The 19,375-nt window shown below is 55.4% G+C and overlaps 1 protein-coding gene across 1 annotated transcript; it reads left to right on the plus strand.

The window, feature by feature from the left end:
* The first annotated feature begins 609 nt into the window (after positions 1-609).
* On the plus strand, positions 610-18,450 carry DUS3L (dihydrouridine synthase 3 like). Its single transcript, XM_051971795.1, has 13 exons — positions 610-2,146; positions 4,136-4,445; positions 5,318-5,911; positions 7,238-7,279; positions 9,101-9,253; positions 10,213-10,329; positions 11,310-11,375; positions 11,458-11,568; positions 12,382-12,478; positions 15,715-15,790; positions 17,227-17,415; positions 17,584-17,712; positions 18,263-18,450. The coding sequence occupies exons 1-13, from the start codon at positions 1,893-1,895 to the stop codon at positions 18,333-18,335; spliced, it is 2,211 nt and encodes a 736-aa protein (XP_051827755.1). The 5' UTR covers positions 610-1,892; the 3' UTR covers positions 18,336-18,450.
* Positions 18,451-19,375: the final 925 nt, after the last annotated feature.

Genomic DNA, 19,375 nt, shown 5'->3' on the forward strand with positions numbered 1-19,375 from the left:
TGTTTAGTTCTGTTTTTTTCATTAGGAATAAATGGAATTCACCTGTTTCATTGAATGTCCATCTTCTTCTCTGGAAGAAAATGCTCAGCTTAGCTGGGTAGTTTATTCTTGGCTACATTCCAAATTCTTTTGCCTTTCAGAATATCAGATTCCAGGACCTTCGATCCTTTAATGTGGAAGCAGCTAGATCCTGAGTGATCCTTGTGTGGCTCCTAGGTATTTGAATTTTTTTTTTTTTGTTTCATAATAGTAAAATCAAATTATATACCCACTCTTTATGTATGCCCATAACAAGAAATACAGTTCTCAAGAGTTCTTTTTATCTTTTATTCTTCTCTTGAGTTCTATATTTGGAGATCAATTTTTTTGTTTAGTTCTGTTTTTTTCATTAGGAATAAATGGAATTCACCTGTTTCATTGAATGTCCATCTTCTTCTCTGGAAGAAAATGCTCAGCTTAGCTGGGTAGTTTATTCTTGGCTACATTCCAAATTCTTTTGCCTTTCAGAATATCAGATTCCAGGACCTTCGATCCTTTAATGTGGAAGCAGCTAGATCCTGAGTGATCCTTGTGTGGCTCCTAGGTATTTGAATTTTTTTTTTTTCAATTCACAAATCCTACTTTCATGGGAGTTATATACTTTTTCCAATTCACATTTCAGTGCTTCTCTTTCCTTTCCCCATTTTTCTTCTAGCTCTTTTTAAAGATCTTTTATAATCTCTTCTAGGAGAGCTTGTCTGATGGGGATCAGGTTACATCCTCCCTTGGGATTTTGTCTGGAGACTGTCTGCTATTAGTCTCTTCAGGTTTGGAAACCTGCTCTCTTTCTATAGAGAAGCTATCAATATTTAGAGTTTGCTTGGTTTTTTTAATCATTTTTAAAAAACTCCTTGCTTTCAGGGCAAGGAGATTACCAGCTTCCTCTACAGAACAGGGATAGATAGATGGACAGAAGCTGTCCTGCAAATGGGCTGCAAAGAGCATCCAAGCTGCAGAAATGACCTATGAAGAGCCCTGCAGCAGAAGTGTCACTGCCCTGGGAAGAGTGGCTGTGCTTCGGCAGTCCCACTGTCCTGGGTAGAGCCCTCCACACCCAACCTTTTCCAGTGCCCCCTGGTGTGCAGAAGTGTGGCTGCCCTGAGCAGAGCCCCCCTGGTGTGCAGACTGCTCTGGGCAAAAGCTGCAGAATGCGGCTGCACAGCTGTGCCGTGGTCTGTGCTGAGTCACTTCTGATGCTGGGTGGGTATATCCTGATTCTGATGTTTTTGGCGTACACTCTACCTTTAGCAGAGGTGTAACTTCTCTGCTGATCTACTTTGCAACCAAAGTAGAGCAGCCAACCTGCGGTAGAGTCCTCCCTGCAGTAGAGTCCTCCCTGCAAGCTCTCCACCTTTGGAGACCACCCCTGCCCCTGGTCCGCTCAGTGTGCTGTGTTCTGCCTCCCTTTCTGCGCTGGCCTCCTCCCGCCCTTTTCTGGCCATCTTCCAGATTATTGTTGGCTGGTAATTTGTTGTACTCCCAATATTCCCGGATTTTACCAGTTAAGTACTATTTCAGAGGCTGAATTTGGTAATTAGTAGTGAGGGTAGAAGGGGGGATTAGAATGAAACATGTGTCCTCTCTGCCATCTTGGCTCCGCCCTTGGGGGGGGTGAGGATTCTTTCGGTCTATTTTTAGAGCCCGCCTCCCAGAGAAAGGAGAACGTTACCTCCTCTTAACAAGAGCCCTTACAAGACTACCAGAGAAATCCCATCATTCAGATCACCACACCTGAGTTCCATCTTCTCCGCAGCTCCGCCCCTTCCTTAAAAAAAGCACCAATCTGGGGAGGGAGGCGGTTCTGGGAGATATTGCGCAGGCGCCTTCATCCAAAGGGAATGGGCTGAGGTTCCATGCGTATAGAAAATCCCGGCAGAGGGAGAGAACGTACACGCACGCACGACAAACTCCCCTACGTCGCAGGACGCCCACGCAGACCAAGCGCTTCAACGCACGTGTGCCAGCTCCCTTCTACGCAGGCGCCGCAAGGGAAAACCTTTCTCGCCTGGGTCCTTGGCCCGGCAATGGCGGAGGAGACACTTGATCAAAGAAGCGAGATTGTGGGAACCGGCCCTTCGGAGAGAGGCGTAGCACCCATCAAACCTCAGTGAGTAGCAAAGCTGAGGGGAAACGTGAGGGCTTGAGCAGAGTTACGGCTTGCAAGACACTTGGTCTCTGGCCGGGGCCGCGTTGCATGCCGGAGTTTAGTGACTGACTTAAAGTACGCTGCATTCTGGGATTTAGCATTTGGCGGGCCGAGATGCATGCCGGGATTTGGAGTGCCCCGGGGACCACTATTGTATGCTGGGCTGAGTGTCTGGCTGCACGTGGTGCTTTGACAGGTACTGCTGCATGCTGGGATTTGTAGTCTGCCCAATGTAGAACGCATAATCCCTGTTTCCGCTGGTTAATCCCAAGTAAGTAAAAAGTGGCAGAGGACTTGGGAGGTGGTGGGTGGGGATCAGGGGACGTGGGGAGCAGAGAAAGTAAACTGTGGGCACCAGTACAATCTAGGCTTCGGTAGCCCTTGAGTTTTGAGGAAAGCTGGGGATGCCGGGAGGGGGGGGAGGGAGGGCTCATGCAAAGGCGCGGAGGTGCCCAAGGAGCAGTAAATAAACCTGTTTTCTGCCGCGGAAAACCCTCCAAGGAGACTAACGCGTGGTGAGCTCCGTGTTAAAGAGCTTTGAAAGCGTTAAACAGAGGCATTTGTATTTTAGCCTAGAGGCAGGAGGAAACTCTCGCACTTACTGTGCCGGGCAAAGGCGTTCTCAGACCTATACTTTAGGGTCGGCGCGGGAAGGACCGGAAGTAGGGCGAGCAGTTAGGAGGCTGTCCCAGCGGTCCCGGGGAGCCTGAGCTTGTGTGGGGGCCGTGGGATCGAAGAGAAGGGGAGGAGTGGGAGGGGCTTCCCAGGTGGAGGTGACAGTGGGTAAGGATGATGAAGGTCGTGAGGTAGGATTTAAACCCTGTTCATCCCAATACAAATCAAAGCTTACTCTGTATCATTTCCTTTCCTGGGATAGTACGGAAACATTGTATTTTTTTTTTTAATGACTGGATACTGTATCTATAGATGCTTCCTACCTATAATTTAATGTCTCCTTTCCTGGGATAGTACAGAGACGCATTTTTTTTTTTATATGACCGAACCCTGCATTTATAAATGCTTCCTACCTATAATTTAATGCCTTCTTTCCTGGGATAGTATGGAGACATTGTATTTTACTTTATTTTTTTGATGACTGGACCTTGCATTTATAAATGCCTCTTATCTGGTGAATTTAAGAAGAAACATTAAGCCTTGCGTTTAAGTTCATAAAATCAACCAGACACCAAATTGGAAGAAACAGGCTCTTCTGAAATTGCTGGCAGTCCAAGTCTGCAACCACAGGACTAGGAGGGATTTGAGGGCTCCTTTAGGACATCCTTGTTGCCCCAGTTTATGAAGACAGCATCTGGCCATTTGAGTTGACTATTTGAAAAAAGTAATAAAAAGATTTTCTGTAATTTATGATCCAGATCTCATCTGGAATTTCGATTCCTATGTGTGGGCCCAGGTGCCACTTTTTAAGAGAGCCATTGTAGTCAGAGGAGTATGATGCCTAGAATGCTATATGAAAACAGTTTTAAAAATTAGAAGTTAAACTTCTAAAAGAACCATTTTTTGTAAGACCTTATATCTGCAGCCCTGTGCAGTAAAAAGTGCTCTGACCCTAGAATCAGAGGACTCAGAGCTAATCCTAGTTTGCTACTTATGGCCTGTTTGCAAGGGATCTTCTCTGTGCTTTTCTTTCTGCTTCTAAAAGGAGGGGATACACCCGGGTGATTTCCAAAGGTTCCTTTCCATCCTAAATCCTATGATCTAAAAGACTCTCTTGAAGCAGAGGTTCTAGAACCAGCACCGTGCTTTGCACCTAATAGGAGGGAGTGGATTGGCCCACACAGGGGATCTTTAATTGGAGTCCGAGTAGTTACAGGGAATGTTGTGAGAGGTATTATTCCTGTTCAGGTCCAGAATAAACTAGATACTCTTTGAAGGCTTTTCTGTCTCTGAGATTCTGGTTTGACTAACAAGACCACATTTTCCCCACTGTAGGTACCTCGCTACAAAGGAACAGTTCCACACATTCCTCGAAAGCAGAGGGAAAAGCTCAGGTGACCAAGCTGTCGGAGAGCCAGACAGTGAGAGAGCCGAGACTGGATCATCTATTTGTGACTCATCTGAGCCTGGAGCCAAAAGACTCAAGCTTGATGATGGACAAGAGGAGGGTCTGGAAAGGCAGTCTCCGGGAGTGGGAGAGGGGGAGACCCAGCAGAAGAGGAAGGCCCGGGGCCAGAACAAGAGCAGACCCCACATGAAACCAACTCGCTATGATGACCACAGGTTATGTCCATCACTGATCCAGGTGAGCCCATCTCAGCTACTGTGGAGGGGGAGCAGAGTCCTTGGTTTGCAGCCTCTGGTCTAAGGTCTCCATCAGGTCAGGCCTCGGGCTTTGCCTAGAGTTTTGCCCCCTTCAGTGGGTATTGCTGGGCAGTGTGGGTGGAGTAGTACAATTGGAGTGGCAATGATTTTTCCAGGGATGTCCTTGTCTAGTGTCCTGGCCTCAGAGCTCTTGAAGCTCCATTGTTTTTAGTCTCTTACAGGCCTTGAATTTGATTAGATGTCCTGTAGTCACATCCCACCTTTAAAGTGAGATAACAGGTGTAAGTCCATTTGGAAAGCCCCTTAAATGCCAACACCATGGTTCTCTTGCTCTGAGCCCCTCCACACCCCGGGGATGCAGACTGGGCTAGAGATAGATTATCACTAAATGAGGAATCTTGGATGCTAGACCAGTGAAGAAACCCATTCAAGTTGCACAGGGAGTTCATTGTAGAGAAAGGTCTGGTGTCTGGAGCTGTGGACTCTGTGTTTTGCTTTATGGCCAACCTACAGCCAGATGTCCTGCTGCTTTCTGGAGTGGGCCCAAGGTCAGAGAGGGTTAGGCAAGAGCACACACCCCCGGGTACCCAGCAGACTGCCTGACAAAACTCCTGCTTCTGAAAAGCATCTCTCTCTCTCTCTCTCTCTCCCCCTCCCTCTTCTCTCTCATGCTTCTTTTTAGAGCTTCATGAACAAAGAATAACGTTTTATTGATGGCTTTTTACGCTTCTGTCACTTCCCAGTACTCCCTTCTTCCTTCCCCCATAGGATCCTCTCAAAACGAGCTGACGCAGTGGCTGCTCATGCGGCCATTTATAACCATAGTTTACCCCCTCTATCTCCTCTGTCAAGGAGTCAGCTGAAAAATGCTTCTTTGGCGAGCGCTGCCGCTTTCTGCATGACGTGGACACTTACTTGGCCTCCAAACCCCCAGACCTTGGGGACAAGTGTGTCCTGTTTGAGACCTTTGGGAAATGCATCTATGGTGTGACGTGCCGTTTTGCCAGGGCCCACCTGGGTCCCCAGCACCAGAACCTGGTGAAGGAGGAGCTGGTGAAACAATGGGAGGGCCAGAAACTCACAAGCAATGGTCTCAGCAAAGACCTCCAGCATCAGCTTCGAAAGAAGAAAGTCCAGTTTGATCTCTCAGAGAAGTACCTGAAGCAGCTGTCTAAGTCAGGAAGGGTAGGGACTGGGAAGGACCAGACTCCGATGCCTACCGCTGGGCCAGAGACCTCCATTGACTCCCCGGGACTCATGGCCCCCAATTCTGCCAGTGGTGAAGCCCATGAGTCTCTGGCAAGTGTTGAATCAGGGTTACCACAGTCAGAAACTGTCTCAGGGATCCCAGAGCAAGGAGCCACCCCCCAGAGAAGCACCGTCTGTACCTCGGGGCACCTGACTGATGAGGACCTCATCAGACTCCGGCCCTGTGAGAAGAAAAGGGTATGTATGACAGGTGCCAGGGTTTCTTCTCAGTCTTTTCTTCCTTGGCTACCCGACCCCTACTTCCCACCTAGAAAACCTTGTTCCTGCGATGGGAGCCAGCTGTGCCTTGAGCCTGTGGTCACCAAAAGGGCCAGCGTAACTTAAGATGGACTTTGTATCTTCCCTTTGGCAAGTCTGAGCTGACCTCCCCGGGGGCTCAGCCCTGCACTAGCCAGTACCCAAAGGAAGACGTTCCCTGTGCCTGGAAGACTGGCAGCCCTAGGGGAAGGCAAGTCACACACACTGAGAAAGCCGAGTTTGCATGATCCGATGGGGAGACTGGGATTTAGAGCTGGGTCTCCCATCCTTGCCTCTGCCCCTCTTGGGTCACTGGGAATGTTGGGAGAAGCTTGGGAAAGTGGTGGTCCAAGATTCCCAGCCGGAGATTGTGGCTCTCAAGCTGCACAGGACCCGCGAGCCTTGGCTCTGCAGGTGACAGCGGGAGCCGGGAGGGGCTGTGGTACAGCGGGTGAGCGTTAGAGACGAGGCTGGAAGCTGCTTCCCTGGCTCGGGCCGGCTGACGTGGCCTCCCCTCCGCCCCGTGTATCCTGGGGAGCTCCAGAGGACTCGGGAGGAGGCCTCTTGCTGAGGAGGCAGCAGGGAGCAGGTGGAAGATGATAGTTTGGGTTTTGAACAACGCAGTCATGTTTGTTTTGATTGGGTGTGTTTGTGATGGGCTTTGTTTTTCTTGCTTATTTGAGAAAGCAGGCCAAGGTAGGGAAGGGGAAAGGAGAGAATTTGGACCTAAAAACAAAATTTAATTTAAAAAATTAATATTAAAAGAGTAGAATTAAACAACAGCGTGCAGCTGGAATTGTTGAAAGTCAAGCACAGTTTCCCAAATGTGTTTTAGCTCCAGCTCCCACTGCCTGAGTGGGACAGCAGTTAAAGGGTTAAGTAGCAATGCTAGTGCATGAGGGGTCCTGAGGGTGCTTGTCCCCAGAGGCTTGGGGGGCTCAGCGTGTGCTGGCGTGGTCAGAAAGGTGTCCAGAGGATGTGTCGGCCTTTAACCGAGCTCAAAGAATGGAGCTTTCTGGGAGGGGAAAGGCGGGGAGAAGGTGGTGACCTGGAAGGCTGGGGCCGACCTCTGGACCCTCGCGGTCTCCTTTTCCCCAGGACGCGGAAGCGCACTGGTGCTGGTGAACATGAAGCTTTCCTCGGCCCCCAAGGAAGGGGCTGGTGGGAGGGGGGGCAGTGCCTGTGTCTCAGGGCAGGCTGGCCCTCCTCCTGGCAAGTTCTTGGCCGTGGTTGCTCACACTGGTGATCCCTCTCCTTCTTTTCTAGCTAAACATCCAGCACAAGCTCTATCTGGCCCCGCTCACCACGGTAAGTCCCTGTCCCCTCTGGCTCTCTGTTAGGTGACCACAGCCTGTCGGATCGGAGGGCCCCTCCAATACCATCTGTCCAAAGCCCATTTTTATAAAGGTTCGGAAGGGCAGTGGGGTTCCTGGGAACTCCAGGGTCTGCTGTGAGCCCCCTCATGCTACAGCCTGGGTCAGGGGAGCCCCAGAGGTGGAACCGGAGAAGCTGAGGCTTTTCCTTCCACAACTGTTGCTTTTGCTGTTTTTCTGCGATGCTTCTTTAGGAAACCAGGTTTGTCTGCTCTGGGCTGATGTAATTTATGCCTTTAGGTCCTCGTCTTGATTCCTGGTCTCAGAATAAATTTAGAATCATCCCTAGACACAACCACAACCCAGGATTCCTTTGGAAGAAAGGGCCCTCGGTCTCTCTCCCAGGCCTTAGTTTACCCATTTATGAAATGGGGATAGCCCTGGCAGGGTGAGGAGTGGGCTGCTTTTCCTGAGGATGCTTGAACCTTTTTAAAGGAGTGGTGTGTGTCTGTGTGCCAGGGCAGGAGCCTCCCCTGGCATGGTGGGGGAGCTGTAAATGCACAATGCCTTGGTCCCGAAGCGGTGTGAAGGTCAGCTCCCTCTGATCCATCCAGACTTAGTTTTGAATGTGGGTCCTTAGAATCCCTCGTTCTTTCTCTCCCGACTATCCCCCTGGCAGTCGTTGCTCCTCCTTGCTTATTTGTTTGGGCTTCTGTGCCCCATTCTAGGGTAATGCCATATAGGGGCTGCTTGTTCTGGGAGCCTGTCAGCCCGAGCAAGCTGGATTTATTTCACTGAGCAGTCAGGCCAAGGCTGGCGGCCTCTGGCTCAGGAGCTGGTTCCCAATGGGTCTGGAGGCAGGCAGGGGGTGAGGGTGGGAGAGCTTGTCCCCCCTCCCTGCCCACGGCTGCTCGGTGAGGAGCACTCCTTGGGATTTTTCAAGCTGGTGCTTTGCCAGGCTCCTCTGAGAACTTTCTTCCCCTGCACATGATACCTTAGAATCCAACGATTTGGTTTTGCTGTAAAATCTGTTTTAACAACTCCCCTTGTCTTTGCACCCTAGTTCATTTACTACCCCTTTTCAAGGAAACGTTAATAAGAAAGTGGTCCCCAAACTATCTTACTACAGGTGCCCGATGTGTGTCCTCGTCTCCTCTGCCGGGGGGAGGGGCTCGGTTTCCTCTGAAGCGTGAGGGGACTGGTTTTCCTCACTCTGAGTCCATCTTTCTCTTGGGGCTTTTTAAACTTCCCTCCGTGTTTCCTTTGGTCACTTGTTCTACTGATTCTGCTCCTGCTGCTTTGCAGCAGTTCCCGGGCACCTGGCCGCTTTTCTCTGAGCGCTTCATACTGCACCAAGAGTCCCTCGGACCGGAGGCTTTTAGCCAGTCTGTCGCTGGCACCCACAGAGGGGCTGTCACATTGTGGCTTCTGAACAGCGCGGCCTGGCCCCCACATCGGACGGGGACCCAGACCCCGCAGAGGGGGCTCCCCCCTTTCTGGCGCCTGGGCAGGCCCCTTCCCCGGGAGAAGGGCCGGCCTTTTGTGGGAGGCTGGGAGCAGCAGCCCCCGTCTCTGCTCAGACGCCTTCGTTCTGAGGTGGCCTCGGCCCCCGGCTCTCCCGTACTCTCCAGGCTGCTTTTTGTACCCGGGTGTTTCTGTGGCCTCTCCGGGGACCTGAGAATGGGGCCGACTTCGGCGAGGGCTGAGTGACCAACTGCCCTTTCCTTGGGAGAAGGGGGGGGGGCCTGGGCTCTGCGGGGGAGCTCCGGCAGCCGGGCTCTGATGTGGCCGCGGGTTTCTGTGTTGGGGCTTTCAGTGCGGCAATCTGCCCTTCCGGAGGATCTGCAAGCGGTTTGGAGCCGACGTGACCTGCGGGGAGATGGCCGTGTGCACCAACCTGCTGCAGGGCCAGTCGTCCGAGTGGGCCCTGCTCAAGCGGCACCACACGGAGGACCTCTTTGGCGTCCAGGTCAGTGTCCGCCCTCCCTCCGGGGGGCGCTCAAGGGGCTGCCTGGTCCAGACTCGGTGAGCCCGTGGGGGCAGAGGGTGGGACCGACCGGGCCCCCGCTGCCGTTAGCCCAGGCTGGGATTGTTAGGTGTGGGGCCATGATTCTTCTTCCTGAGTTCAGCTCTGGCCTTGAACGTTTACCTGTTGTGGGACCCTGGGCAAGTCTCTTTGGTAAAATGAGCTGGAGCAGGAAAGGCAAACTGCTCCGGGATCTCTGCAGGGGTCAGGCAGGACACGACTCAAGTGCCTGAACGTACCCAAAGCCACTGTTTATAAATCTGGGGTGACTCAGACGCCCCCTCTCCTCGGCGCTCCTACCTCGGGAGTCACACTCTCGTGCCCCCCCCGTTCCCAGGGCTGCGCTCTCCCGGGACCCTGCCTTCTGCCCCCTGGGCTCGGGTCTGTGCCAGTATCTCTGGCTCCCTCTCTCTGCCAAACGGGGAGTTCTCAGCCCCCCCAGGCCCTGGTGCCTCGGTGTCTTTGGCTAAACTCGGGTCCGTTTCTCACCACTGTCGGGCAGCAGGGCGAGGGCCCAGTCAGGTGCCCAGCTGTTGCTCTGTGCGCCCTGGAACCGCTGGGAGCAGGATTCCCCGAGGACACAGGGGCCCCACAGTGGTGGGCAGCTGGTCCTGCCCCACAGGTCTGCCTGGCGTGCTGGGCAGGGCGCTGGCTCTGGCGTTCCCTGGGCTCGAGGGACCCCCGCTGGGCGGGCTGTCAGAGAGGGGCCTCTCCGGGAGAGCTTTCCGAGGGCCACTACGTTTGGGCCCCCTCTCTGGGCAGAGGCGGCACGGGACTTGGGGAGCCGGCATTGAACTCGAGCCCACTGACCCCAGGCCCAGGGCTTCTCCCCCGAGGACTCTGCTCCTTCCTGGCCAGGGCGTGTGTGATGGGAGGGAACCGCCCCGGCCTCTCTCCCACAGCTGGAGGGAGCCTTTCCGGACACCATGACCAAGTGTGCCGAGCTGCTGAATCGGACTGTGGAGGTCGACTTTGTGGACATCAACGTCGGCTGCCCCATCGACCTTGTGTACAAGAAGGTAGGGGACCCTCGGCCGCGGAGGCTCCCACGGCTCTGGGCCCTTCCCCGTCGTGCTGGGGCTGTCCCGGCCAACCTCTCCCCGTGGCCTCTGCTTGTCCCTGGCCAGTGACGGCCTCGGGGGGGGGGGGAAATGGAGGCATCATTGAAGTGTGGAGAGAGAAGGGCCCTTAGAGGTCACCCGGGCCGGCTGCCCCTCCCCTTGCGTCCCTGCCTCCTCCCAGCCGCTCCCCTTCAGCGAGGGGAGAGGTGAAGTTCCTGTCATTGCTGGAGCCTGCACCTTTGGCTCAAGGCGTAGAAGCCTCTGGGTGAGTGGTCAGCCCCCCAGAAGGTGGGAAGACGGGCCCCAGGTCATCCCCCCACCCCTGGGATGGTCTCCAGACCACCCCCCTGCCCTTTCCCTACCCAGCTCCTCCCGGCCTCTGTGCCCTGCCTGGCAGGCTCCCCACCTGTTACCCCCGAGCAGGAGGTGGGCCCCTCAGAGTGACTTAAAGGCCTGGGCCACCACGTCTCCTCTCCTGCTTCCCCGGGAGTCACACAGGAGGAGCGGGACACGGTCCTCATTGTTTTGTCTTTCTGCTCTTTCCCTCTTTGGGACTCCCCCGGTGCCATCCTGGGCACCCGCAGCCCCATTCAGAACTGGTGTTGTGCTCCCCCCTCCTGCACGTCGGCTCAGTCCTCCAGTGTCTGTCCTCCCCCCGTCAGCTCACCTCCTCCCTCAGACTCCTGCTGTGGTCCCTGGCTGGCCCTGGGCCCCGTCCTCCCCCCCGGTCTCCCCCCGTCCCCACTCCGGCACCTTTGCCAAGTCTCTCCCCTCAGCCACGGGGCCTGTCAGGGCCCGCTCGGTCATCTCGGCCTCGTCCTGCCTGTCAGCCTTGTGACCTTCCTGGGCACAAATGGCCAGAGCCGCCCATGGGCGCTCATGTGCCCAGAATGAGGTGGGCCCGGGGCGGGCTCAGCATTCCCCCGCTTCCTCCACAGGGCGGGGGCTGCGCCTTAATGAACCGCTCCCACAAGTTCGAGCAGATCGTCCGCGGGATGGACCAGGTAAGTGCGGCCGCTTTCTCGGGCCGGGCCCTGGGAGCGCGGCCCGGCCGGCCCGGCCACAGTCCTCTCTGCTCTCCTCCAGGTGCTGGATGTGCCTCTGACTGTGAAGATCAGGACCGGGGTGCAAGAGAAGGTCAACTTGGCCCACCGGCTCCTACCTGAACTTCGGGAGTGGGGAGTGGCGCTCGCGACGGTGAGGGGGCGGGGGGCGCTGGCAGGGCGGGCGGGCCTGCACTGGGCCCGGTGGGAAAGGCGGGAATGACTCCGAGGTCCCAGGAGGAGTAGGCGGCTTTACCCCTTTGTCTCATGCCCCAGGGCCCCCCTCGGCTGAAGCACAGACCCATGACAAGGGCATGGATCCCTTCCCTGACCTGGGGTGGAGGGGGAGACGGCCTGAGGCAGGGGGCGGGGCAGGGCCAAAAGCAGCCCCGAACTTGGAGCTGGACAGCGCCTCCGAGAGCGTCTCCCGTGGCGCACTGAGGAAGCAGCGGGCGAGGCAGGTTTGGGGGGTGGGAGGGGCCCGAATCCAGGCTTCTTTCGTGGCTCCGAGCTCTTCAGCAGCAGATGCCGCCCGCCGGGCCCCTCACTCCGGGGTCTCTGCACAGGGAAGCACCAGCGTTGTGGAGGCGGGCGGGGGACGTGGAGGGCAGCTCTTGGGAGTCCCTGCCACTCCCTGCCCGACCTCAGACCCCTGAGCTGCTTTAGGGTCAGGGCCCTGGACCTCTGCCCGCGGTTTGCTCCACTGTACAAAGAGCTGCCAGCTTCTGTCTGAGAGATCGTTGTCAGATCAGGAGTTGGGGGCCAAGGAATCCCCGGGGACTAACCACCGAACGCGCCGCGTGGTCTCCCTGAAGCTTCCCCCTGCTCGAGGCTGTTTGCCACCTTGGAGGCCCCTCCGCTCTGGCCTGCCGCGCAGAGCCCCCGTGGTGCTCCCCTTCCTCCTTTCCTGTTGACCGTAGGAGATTGCTGACGGTCTCTTCCTCCTCTCCCTTCCCTCTCGTCTTAGCTCCACGGCCGCTCCCGGGAGCAGCGCTACACCAAGGGCGCCGATTGGACATACATACAGCACTGCGTCGACGTGGCCAGCCCCATGCCCCTGTTTGGTACGTACGCCCAGGATCCGGCCCTGTCCTCGGCTCTCTGGGGGTGGTAGGACTTTAAAATAGCTGGGAGACTAGTTCAAACTCTTCATTTTCCAGCTGGGGCAGGTCAAGTCAGCAGGCATTTAAAGAAATGTTCTGTTAAACGTGGTAAAAATATGTTAAATCCAATACATGCATACTTATTTATACAATTATCTTGCTGCACAAGAAAAATGAGATCAAAAAGGGAGAAAAATAAGAAAATTAAATGCAAGCAAACAACAAAAAGCAATAAAAATGCTACGTTGTGATCCACCCTCAGTCCCCACAGTCTCTCTCTGAGTGCAGACGGCTCTCTCCATCACAAGACCATTGAAACTGGACTGAATCATCTCGTTGTTGAAAAGAGTCCATCAGAATTGATCATCATATCTTTCAGCGGCCATTTCTTAAGCACCTGCTGTCTTCCAGGTGCTTTGTTAAGTGCTGGAGATACAAAGCTGGCTTGCCAGGGGTCACGTCGCTAGTAGAATGGGATTTGAACCCAGGTCCCCAAGTCCAAATGCACTCCATGCCAGTGTCTCCTTCCAGATCCCGTGCCTCTTCCTCCTTCCTCCTCTCTCCCCCTTCTCTTGTACAAATGGCTCAGGCTTCAGTCCTGATCACCTACCACCACCTGGAATCTCAGGAGCTTCTGTGCGTGGATCTCCACTCCCCACAGGAGAGGCACAGAGGAGTGAGTTCAAATCCTGTCTCGGATACTTAGCTGTGTGACCCTGGGCAGGTCAATTGATCTCTCTCTTCAGTTTTATCTGTGAAATGGGGACAATAGTAGCACCATTTAATTCACTGGGTGGTGAGAAATAATGGTGTAAAGCCCCTTGTAAACCTTGAAGTGCTACGTAATGGTGTGGAGATTTGTTTTTGTGTGACTGTGCTTGCCTTCTCAAGGAAGTGAAAAGTGAAAAATTTGGAACTCAATATTTAAAAAAAAAATTAAAATTGTTTTTACATTTAATTGGAAAAAAGATATCAAACATTTCCCAAAAAAGTACTAGTGTGAGCTATGAACTCTTATAGGAATATAGTGTAAATGCATAGGGCCAAGACTTACTGTCAGAAGAGGGAAGTTGCCACTTAGTGGCCTTGGACAGAATGGATCATAACTCTTAAAGCTTGGGCCAGAAGGCCGAGATTTCATCTCCTCGTCTCTCGGTGAGCTCTGAGCTCTTTCCCAGCTCTGGGGGTTTTGTCCTTTGAGCCCTTGGATGAAGCTGGAGTCGGGCTGGAAGTTTGCCTGCTGTCCAGGTGAGCAGACAAGCCCGTTTTCTTTCTTTATTGCCTTTCTTTTTTTCCCCTCCGAGGCACTGGGGGTAAGTGACTTGCCCGGGGTCACACAGCTATTGTCTGAGGCTGGATCTGAACTTGGGTCCTCCGGACTTTGGGGCCGGGGCTCTCCCCGACAAGCCTGTTTTCCCAGCCGTGTGCTCGCCTCCCGGGCTTTCCCGGTCACCAGTGGAGGGAAGCGTGCTGGGTGTGTCTCCTTGGGCTTTTGAGCCTGTTTCCGGCAGCGTGGTCAGGATGCCCTCCAGGAGGACAGAAACCGTCGCTGGCCACTGCTCTGCTGTGGGGGCAAATCACGTAGCTCAAGAAGACTGAGCCAGGGCACAAGTGGAGAGAGAGCGGGTGCAGGCGGTTTGTTGCAGGTGGATAATTCGTTCAACACGGCCAAGCAGGGACGGATTCTCTGCTGCTTGTGCTGCCCAACACCCAGCTCCGCCGCCAGCCCTGCGCGGGACTGCACAGCAGACGGAGACTGGGGAGCGCTGGGAGAAGGCCGCGGCGCGGCATCTTCTGGGGACGGGGCACTCTGTGCCAGAGTGAGCTCGGCATTTGGGAGGCTCCAAGGAAAAGCCGGAGAGGGATTGGGCCAACCATCACCCGAAGGTCTGCAGAGCCGTTGTGTGCCCGCGGCTCCCAGGCAGTCTGCCAGCGCCACGCCGGCAAACGGAACCGCCTCCATCTGCACTGTCTCAGGAGGGCCCACCGAGCAGGACAGGCGCCGGACACGGGGGTCCTTCTCCAGCTGGATTGCCAAGCATTCAGACTCCGGAGCGCAGCTGCACTGGGCGGCCACGTGGTCTGAATGCCAGACACATGCTTGCTTAAAAGTCTGTAAGGGAGAGCCCCAAATGGCAAGTGCTCGCATGGAGCACAGAGCGAGCGATACAAGGACAGTCTTTTTTTTGAGGCAATTGGGGTTAAGTGACTTGCCCAGGCTCACACAGCCAGGAAGTGCTAAGTGTCTGAGGTCAGATTTAAACTCGGGTCCCCCTGACTTCAGGGCTGGTGCTCTACTCACTGAACCATCTAGCTGCCCCAAGGACATCCTCAAGGAGAATACTGACCTCTCTTACTTTTGGACCTAGACGACCTTAGAGATGATTAGTCCAAGCCTTTCATTTTGCAGATGAGGAAAGAGGTCCAGAGAGGTGGATTGATTTTCTCAAAGCTGAGCTGTTAGTACATGACAAACCTTTTCTGACTCATGTTCAATGATCCTTCCGTTAGCCCTCGCCTGCCCCTACCATTCTCCTGTTACAGACGCCTACCCCAGGATGGTTCCATACCAAAGGATCTAACCTCTGGGTTATGGACTCCCCTAGTGTCTGCTACAGCCCGTAGACCCCCGCCCAGTAACAGTAAGTGTGCAAAATAACATGTAGGATTGCAGAGAAAACCAGTTTTTAATAAGGGCATCATTTTTCCCATCCATCTTCCCCAGCCCTCACCTCCCTTACCCTGCCCCAGATTAAGAGCCTCTGTACCACCTTGAAAGGCTCCTCCGCAGAAGCGGCTCGTGAGCCTGCAGAAGACACTTCATGTCTAGAAGAAGCAGGTGACTCAGGGCAGAGGGCAGCAAGGAGCATTTTCCCTCTGAACGAAGGCCACGTCAGGAGGCAGAGAGCCCAGCGACACCTTTAATTCAAGGAGAAGGGCTCAAGGTTTCAGATGCACACTTGGCTTCCTGAACAGCCCCAAGTGCACCGCCCCGTGCCTGGAGATGCCCTCCAGCAGCCTTGGTGAGGCCCCCGCCATGCTCAGGCTCCCGGGAGCCGGGCTGCGGTGCTCAGGCTGCAGGGCAGGCTCGGGCTCTGTGATCGGAGGAAAGCCATTGTCCTTGGAGTCTCCTCTCTCCGGTGCCGGCCGGTCTCGGGGCACTCACAGTGCTTAGTCCCGTGTTTTCTCCACTACAGGAAATGGGGACATTTTATCTTATGAAGACGCCAACCGTGCCTTGGAGACGGGAGTTTCTGGGGTTATGATTGCGCGGTAAGTAAGTGGCATCTTTGCTTCTGAAACTTGTTCTGTGCCTGGTGGAAGCTCATGGGAGCAAGGGGAGAAGAGTTAGAAAAAGGGTTTGGTGTTTCAGCGCCGGCACCTTCTGGCTGCCGCCCCAGAGCCGCAGCACAGACCTTGAGCTCCCCCAGCTGGTACCCACGGGCCAGACGAGCCCTGTTCCCTGGCACCCTCGTGGGCCTCCGTTGTCTTGCCCATGTCTGACCAGACCACCCTTGGCCATCCGTCCTCTGTGACCTTAATGTGAAGGGGCGCCGGGCCAAAGGAGCGTGAGCCTTTCTTACTTGGCTTTGCAGGTTTCAGGTTTGGGCCAGCCAGGCTCAGAAAAGCCCATCACCAGACCCCCAATAACTGAAGATGGCTCCTAAGCCCCGAAATGTCTGCATCATTGAGGCAGGCAGATTTTGGCTTAAGGGGACATCCTCTTCAGAGGGGGAGCTATCCACAGTTAGGGTGGGCTGCCTGGGATGTGGGAGCTGCTCTGCATCAGAGGTCATTTGTGGGGGATGTGCTGGAGGTCCTGGCAGAATGGCAGGATCCCTGAGGGTCTTGCTGCTGAAAGGGGGACCCCTTGATGAAAACCCTGCTTCCCAGAAGTCAGGCTGAGCAGCCCGGGAGCTCACTTTTCCAGAACTGGGCATTTGGCTGGGGGCTCCTGGGAGCAGAATTGGTCCTTGTGTGCCTCCGCAGAAGGCCGGACCAGCTCAGAGGTTGGCAGCTGGCCCTCGGCTTCGGCGGGCAGGCCAGAGCCACAGTTCTGGATTCTAGGTCACTGCTTTGGAGTTTCTGCCACCGTAGTATTTGGGCGAAAGTCTAGTTTATGGTTTAGGAGTCCTAATTTGTTCTTTTGGGCGCTTTTAGGTGGCTGTTGTTTAAGGTGAGGGTCTAATTTTGTCATTAGTGGCTTGGGAGAAGCAGCATGGTATGGGGCAAAGAGGGTTATCCGGGCTTCTTTTCCACCCTGATTACCTCCTAGCTGACCCCAGACAAATCACTTTGCCTCAGTGTCCCTCTCTGTAAAATAGGGATAATGAGTATAATGCTCCTTATCCTGTGAGATAGTTGAGTGCCGTGGAACTTCCTGGCCACAGGTCTGTGAGATGTTAGGCGTTTTAGCGTTGTAGAGAACGGGCAGCTGGGGTGGAAGCCAGGGCTGAGCTGACTCTCCATCGCTTCCACAAAGAGCCTAGCCCTCTGGCTCTGGGGCTTAATTCCCGCTTCACGTGACTGTCTAGACCAGAGATCCCTTCCCTGGCCACTGGCCCCTACCAGGTGTGTGCTGTAAATAAGAGTCCTGGAGGGCAGGACCGGCTTCATTTATCCGTATCCAGTTCAGGACCCAGCCCGGCGCTGGGAAACGCTGGGTGACGGCTGGATCGCTGACTGACGTGCTTGCATGTGCCCTGCAGAGGTGCTCTCATCAAACCGTGGCTCTTCACCGAGATCAAGGAGCAGCGGCACTGGGACATCTCATCTGGGGAGCGACTGGACATCTTACGGGACTTCACGAACTATGGCCTGGAGCACTGGGGCTCCGATACACAGGGGGTGGAGAAAACCCGCAAGTTCCTTCTTGAGTGGCTGTCCTTCTTGTGCAGGTACAAATCCGGGGCGGGGCAGGCTGCGGTGGCAGAGGGTCCGTGCAGGGGGCACTGAGGGCTCACCTGCCTTAAGTTCTGACCCCTCTTCCCCACCCGTCCCGAGGTGTGCTGAGCAGGGCTTTCCCCCTCCCAGCCTCCTCTGCGCTTTGTTTCTGGCACGGACAGGTACATCCCCGTGGGCTTGCTGGAACATCTGCCTCAGAAAATCAATGAGCGACCTCCCTATTACTTGGGGCGGGATCACCTGGAGACCCTGATGGCCAGCCAGAATGTGGACGACTGGATCTCCATCAGGTTTGTCCCCAAGGCTGCCCCTCAGCCCCGTTCTGCTTGTGGCTCTCTGGGGCCTCCGGGAGAAAGGAGGGAAGGAAATCTGTCTCCCCTGCGGTCAGCCTGGGGCCCTCCATGCCTTGGAGAATTGCCGTGTTGCCCATTGAGCCCTCAGAACCCAGGCAGGGCTCACATCCCATCTTGCGGAGGAGCACTCTGAGGCTCGTTGAGGAAGAGCAGCTTCCTGCCGCATCTGTTGTGGATGCCTGTGCTGGGCTCTCATTGCCGACTGAGACCGTCCATTGAGTGCCCGCTGCCCCCTCGGGTGGGCGCCCCTTGAGGACGGCCTCCTGCCCCCAGCGGGGGAAGGCTCTGGTGAGCGCCGGCCTTTGGCCCAGCTCCAGGACGCAATCCCGGCCGTGCTTCTCTGGGGCGCAGTTTCCTTCCCTGTGAGGCAGGGCAGTGGATGAAGCGATAGCGAGTCCAGCCCGTGGGGGTGCTGTGGGTCCCTGGGCCGAGGCTGGGGGTCCGGCAGCGCCAGAGCCTCTCATCCTCCTGCCTGGCTTCTTTGCAGTGAGATGCTCCTGGGGCCCGTCCCCCCGGCCTTCACCTTCCTGCCCAAGCACAAAGCCAACTCCTACAGGTAGCGGTCTGCAGTGGAGCCAGAGCGGCGGCCCTGCGCCTGCCCGCCCGCCTCGCCCGCCAGCTTCTGGGCCCAGCAGGCCCCTCTCAGAGAAATAAACTTTCACCTTTTATAAATCACGCACTTGTGTCTGCCTGAATGCCCTCAGTAACCGGGAGCCGTCCCCTCCCGGCTTCTCGCTCCGGCCCCTGTGGCCGTCACACAGCTAGACCCTGTCCTCTCGTTGCGGGAGGCGCGGGACCAAGGGCGCTGGGTCAGTGCTGGCTGTTTCCTGGGCCCTGGCTCTAGGCTGCGAGGAAAGACCAAGTGCCTGTGCCCTAGAGAGCTACCGTTTAATTGGGGGGTGGGGGAAGGGGAGGTTTGCAACATGTAAACAACTGTGTCTGTGCAGAGAGTTCAGGATCATCCAGGGAGAAGGCCCAAGCCTTCCACAGGCTTCCCGGAGAAGGGGAGACTTCTTTAGCTGAGACTTGAAACCAACTGGAAATGGAGATGAGGAGGAGGAGAGTTCCGGGCTCGGGGCTCAGCATGTGAGGATGCCCAGATTTGGGAGATGGAGCCTCCAGCTTGGGCCACAAGGATGCTGGCGGGAAAGGGGGAGGGGAGTTAAATGTAAGAAGCCTGCAAAGCGGGGAGGGGCCCAATCCTGGAGGGCTTTGAATGCCAGGCAGTGGAGTTAGGAACTGGAGTTGTCTGGATGGGGGCTGGGCTCACGGAAGCCCTTCAATTTAGGAAGGTCATCTTGGCAGCCGGTGGGCAACAGAGTGGGATAGGGACCCTCGGGACGGGTACGCTCACCAGCAGGCTGTCGCACTGGGGAGTGGCAGGGAAGGGTTTGGGGTGTTAGGGTGGGGAGGAGAGTTGCTGAACCTGGGTGACTTGGAAGATGGTGGCCTCCAGTGTGAAGGGAGGACTTTGGGGGAAGATAGTCATGCTGAATTTAAGTTTTCTGGATATTCTGGTTTTGAACCCCAGCTAGCCCTTTACTAGCCACGCGCGTGGGAGTGACTCATTTGTCCCTGTGGGCCCTATTTTTCCCCATCT

This window comes from Antechinus flavipes, chromosome 1 (assembly GCF_016432865.1).
Source record: "Antechinus flavipes isolate AdamAnt ecotype Samford, QLD, Australia chromosome 1, AdamAnt_v2, whole genome shotgun sequence".
Classification (NCBI taxonomy): domain Eukaryota; kingdom Metazoa; phylum Chordata; class Mammalia; order Dasyuromorphia; family Dasyuridae; genus Antechinus; species Antechinus flavipes.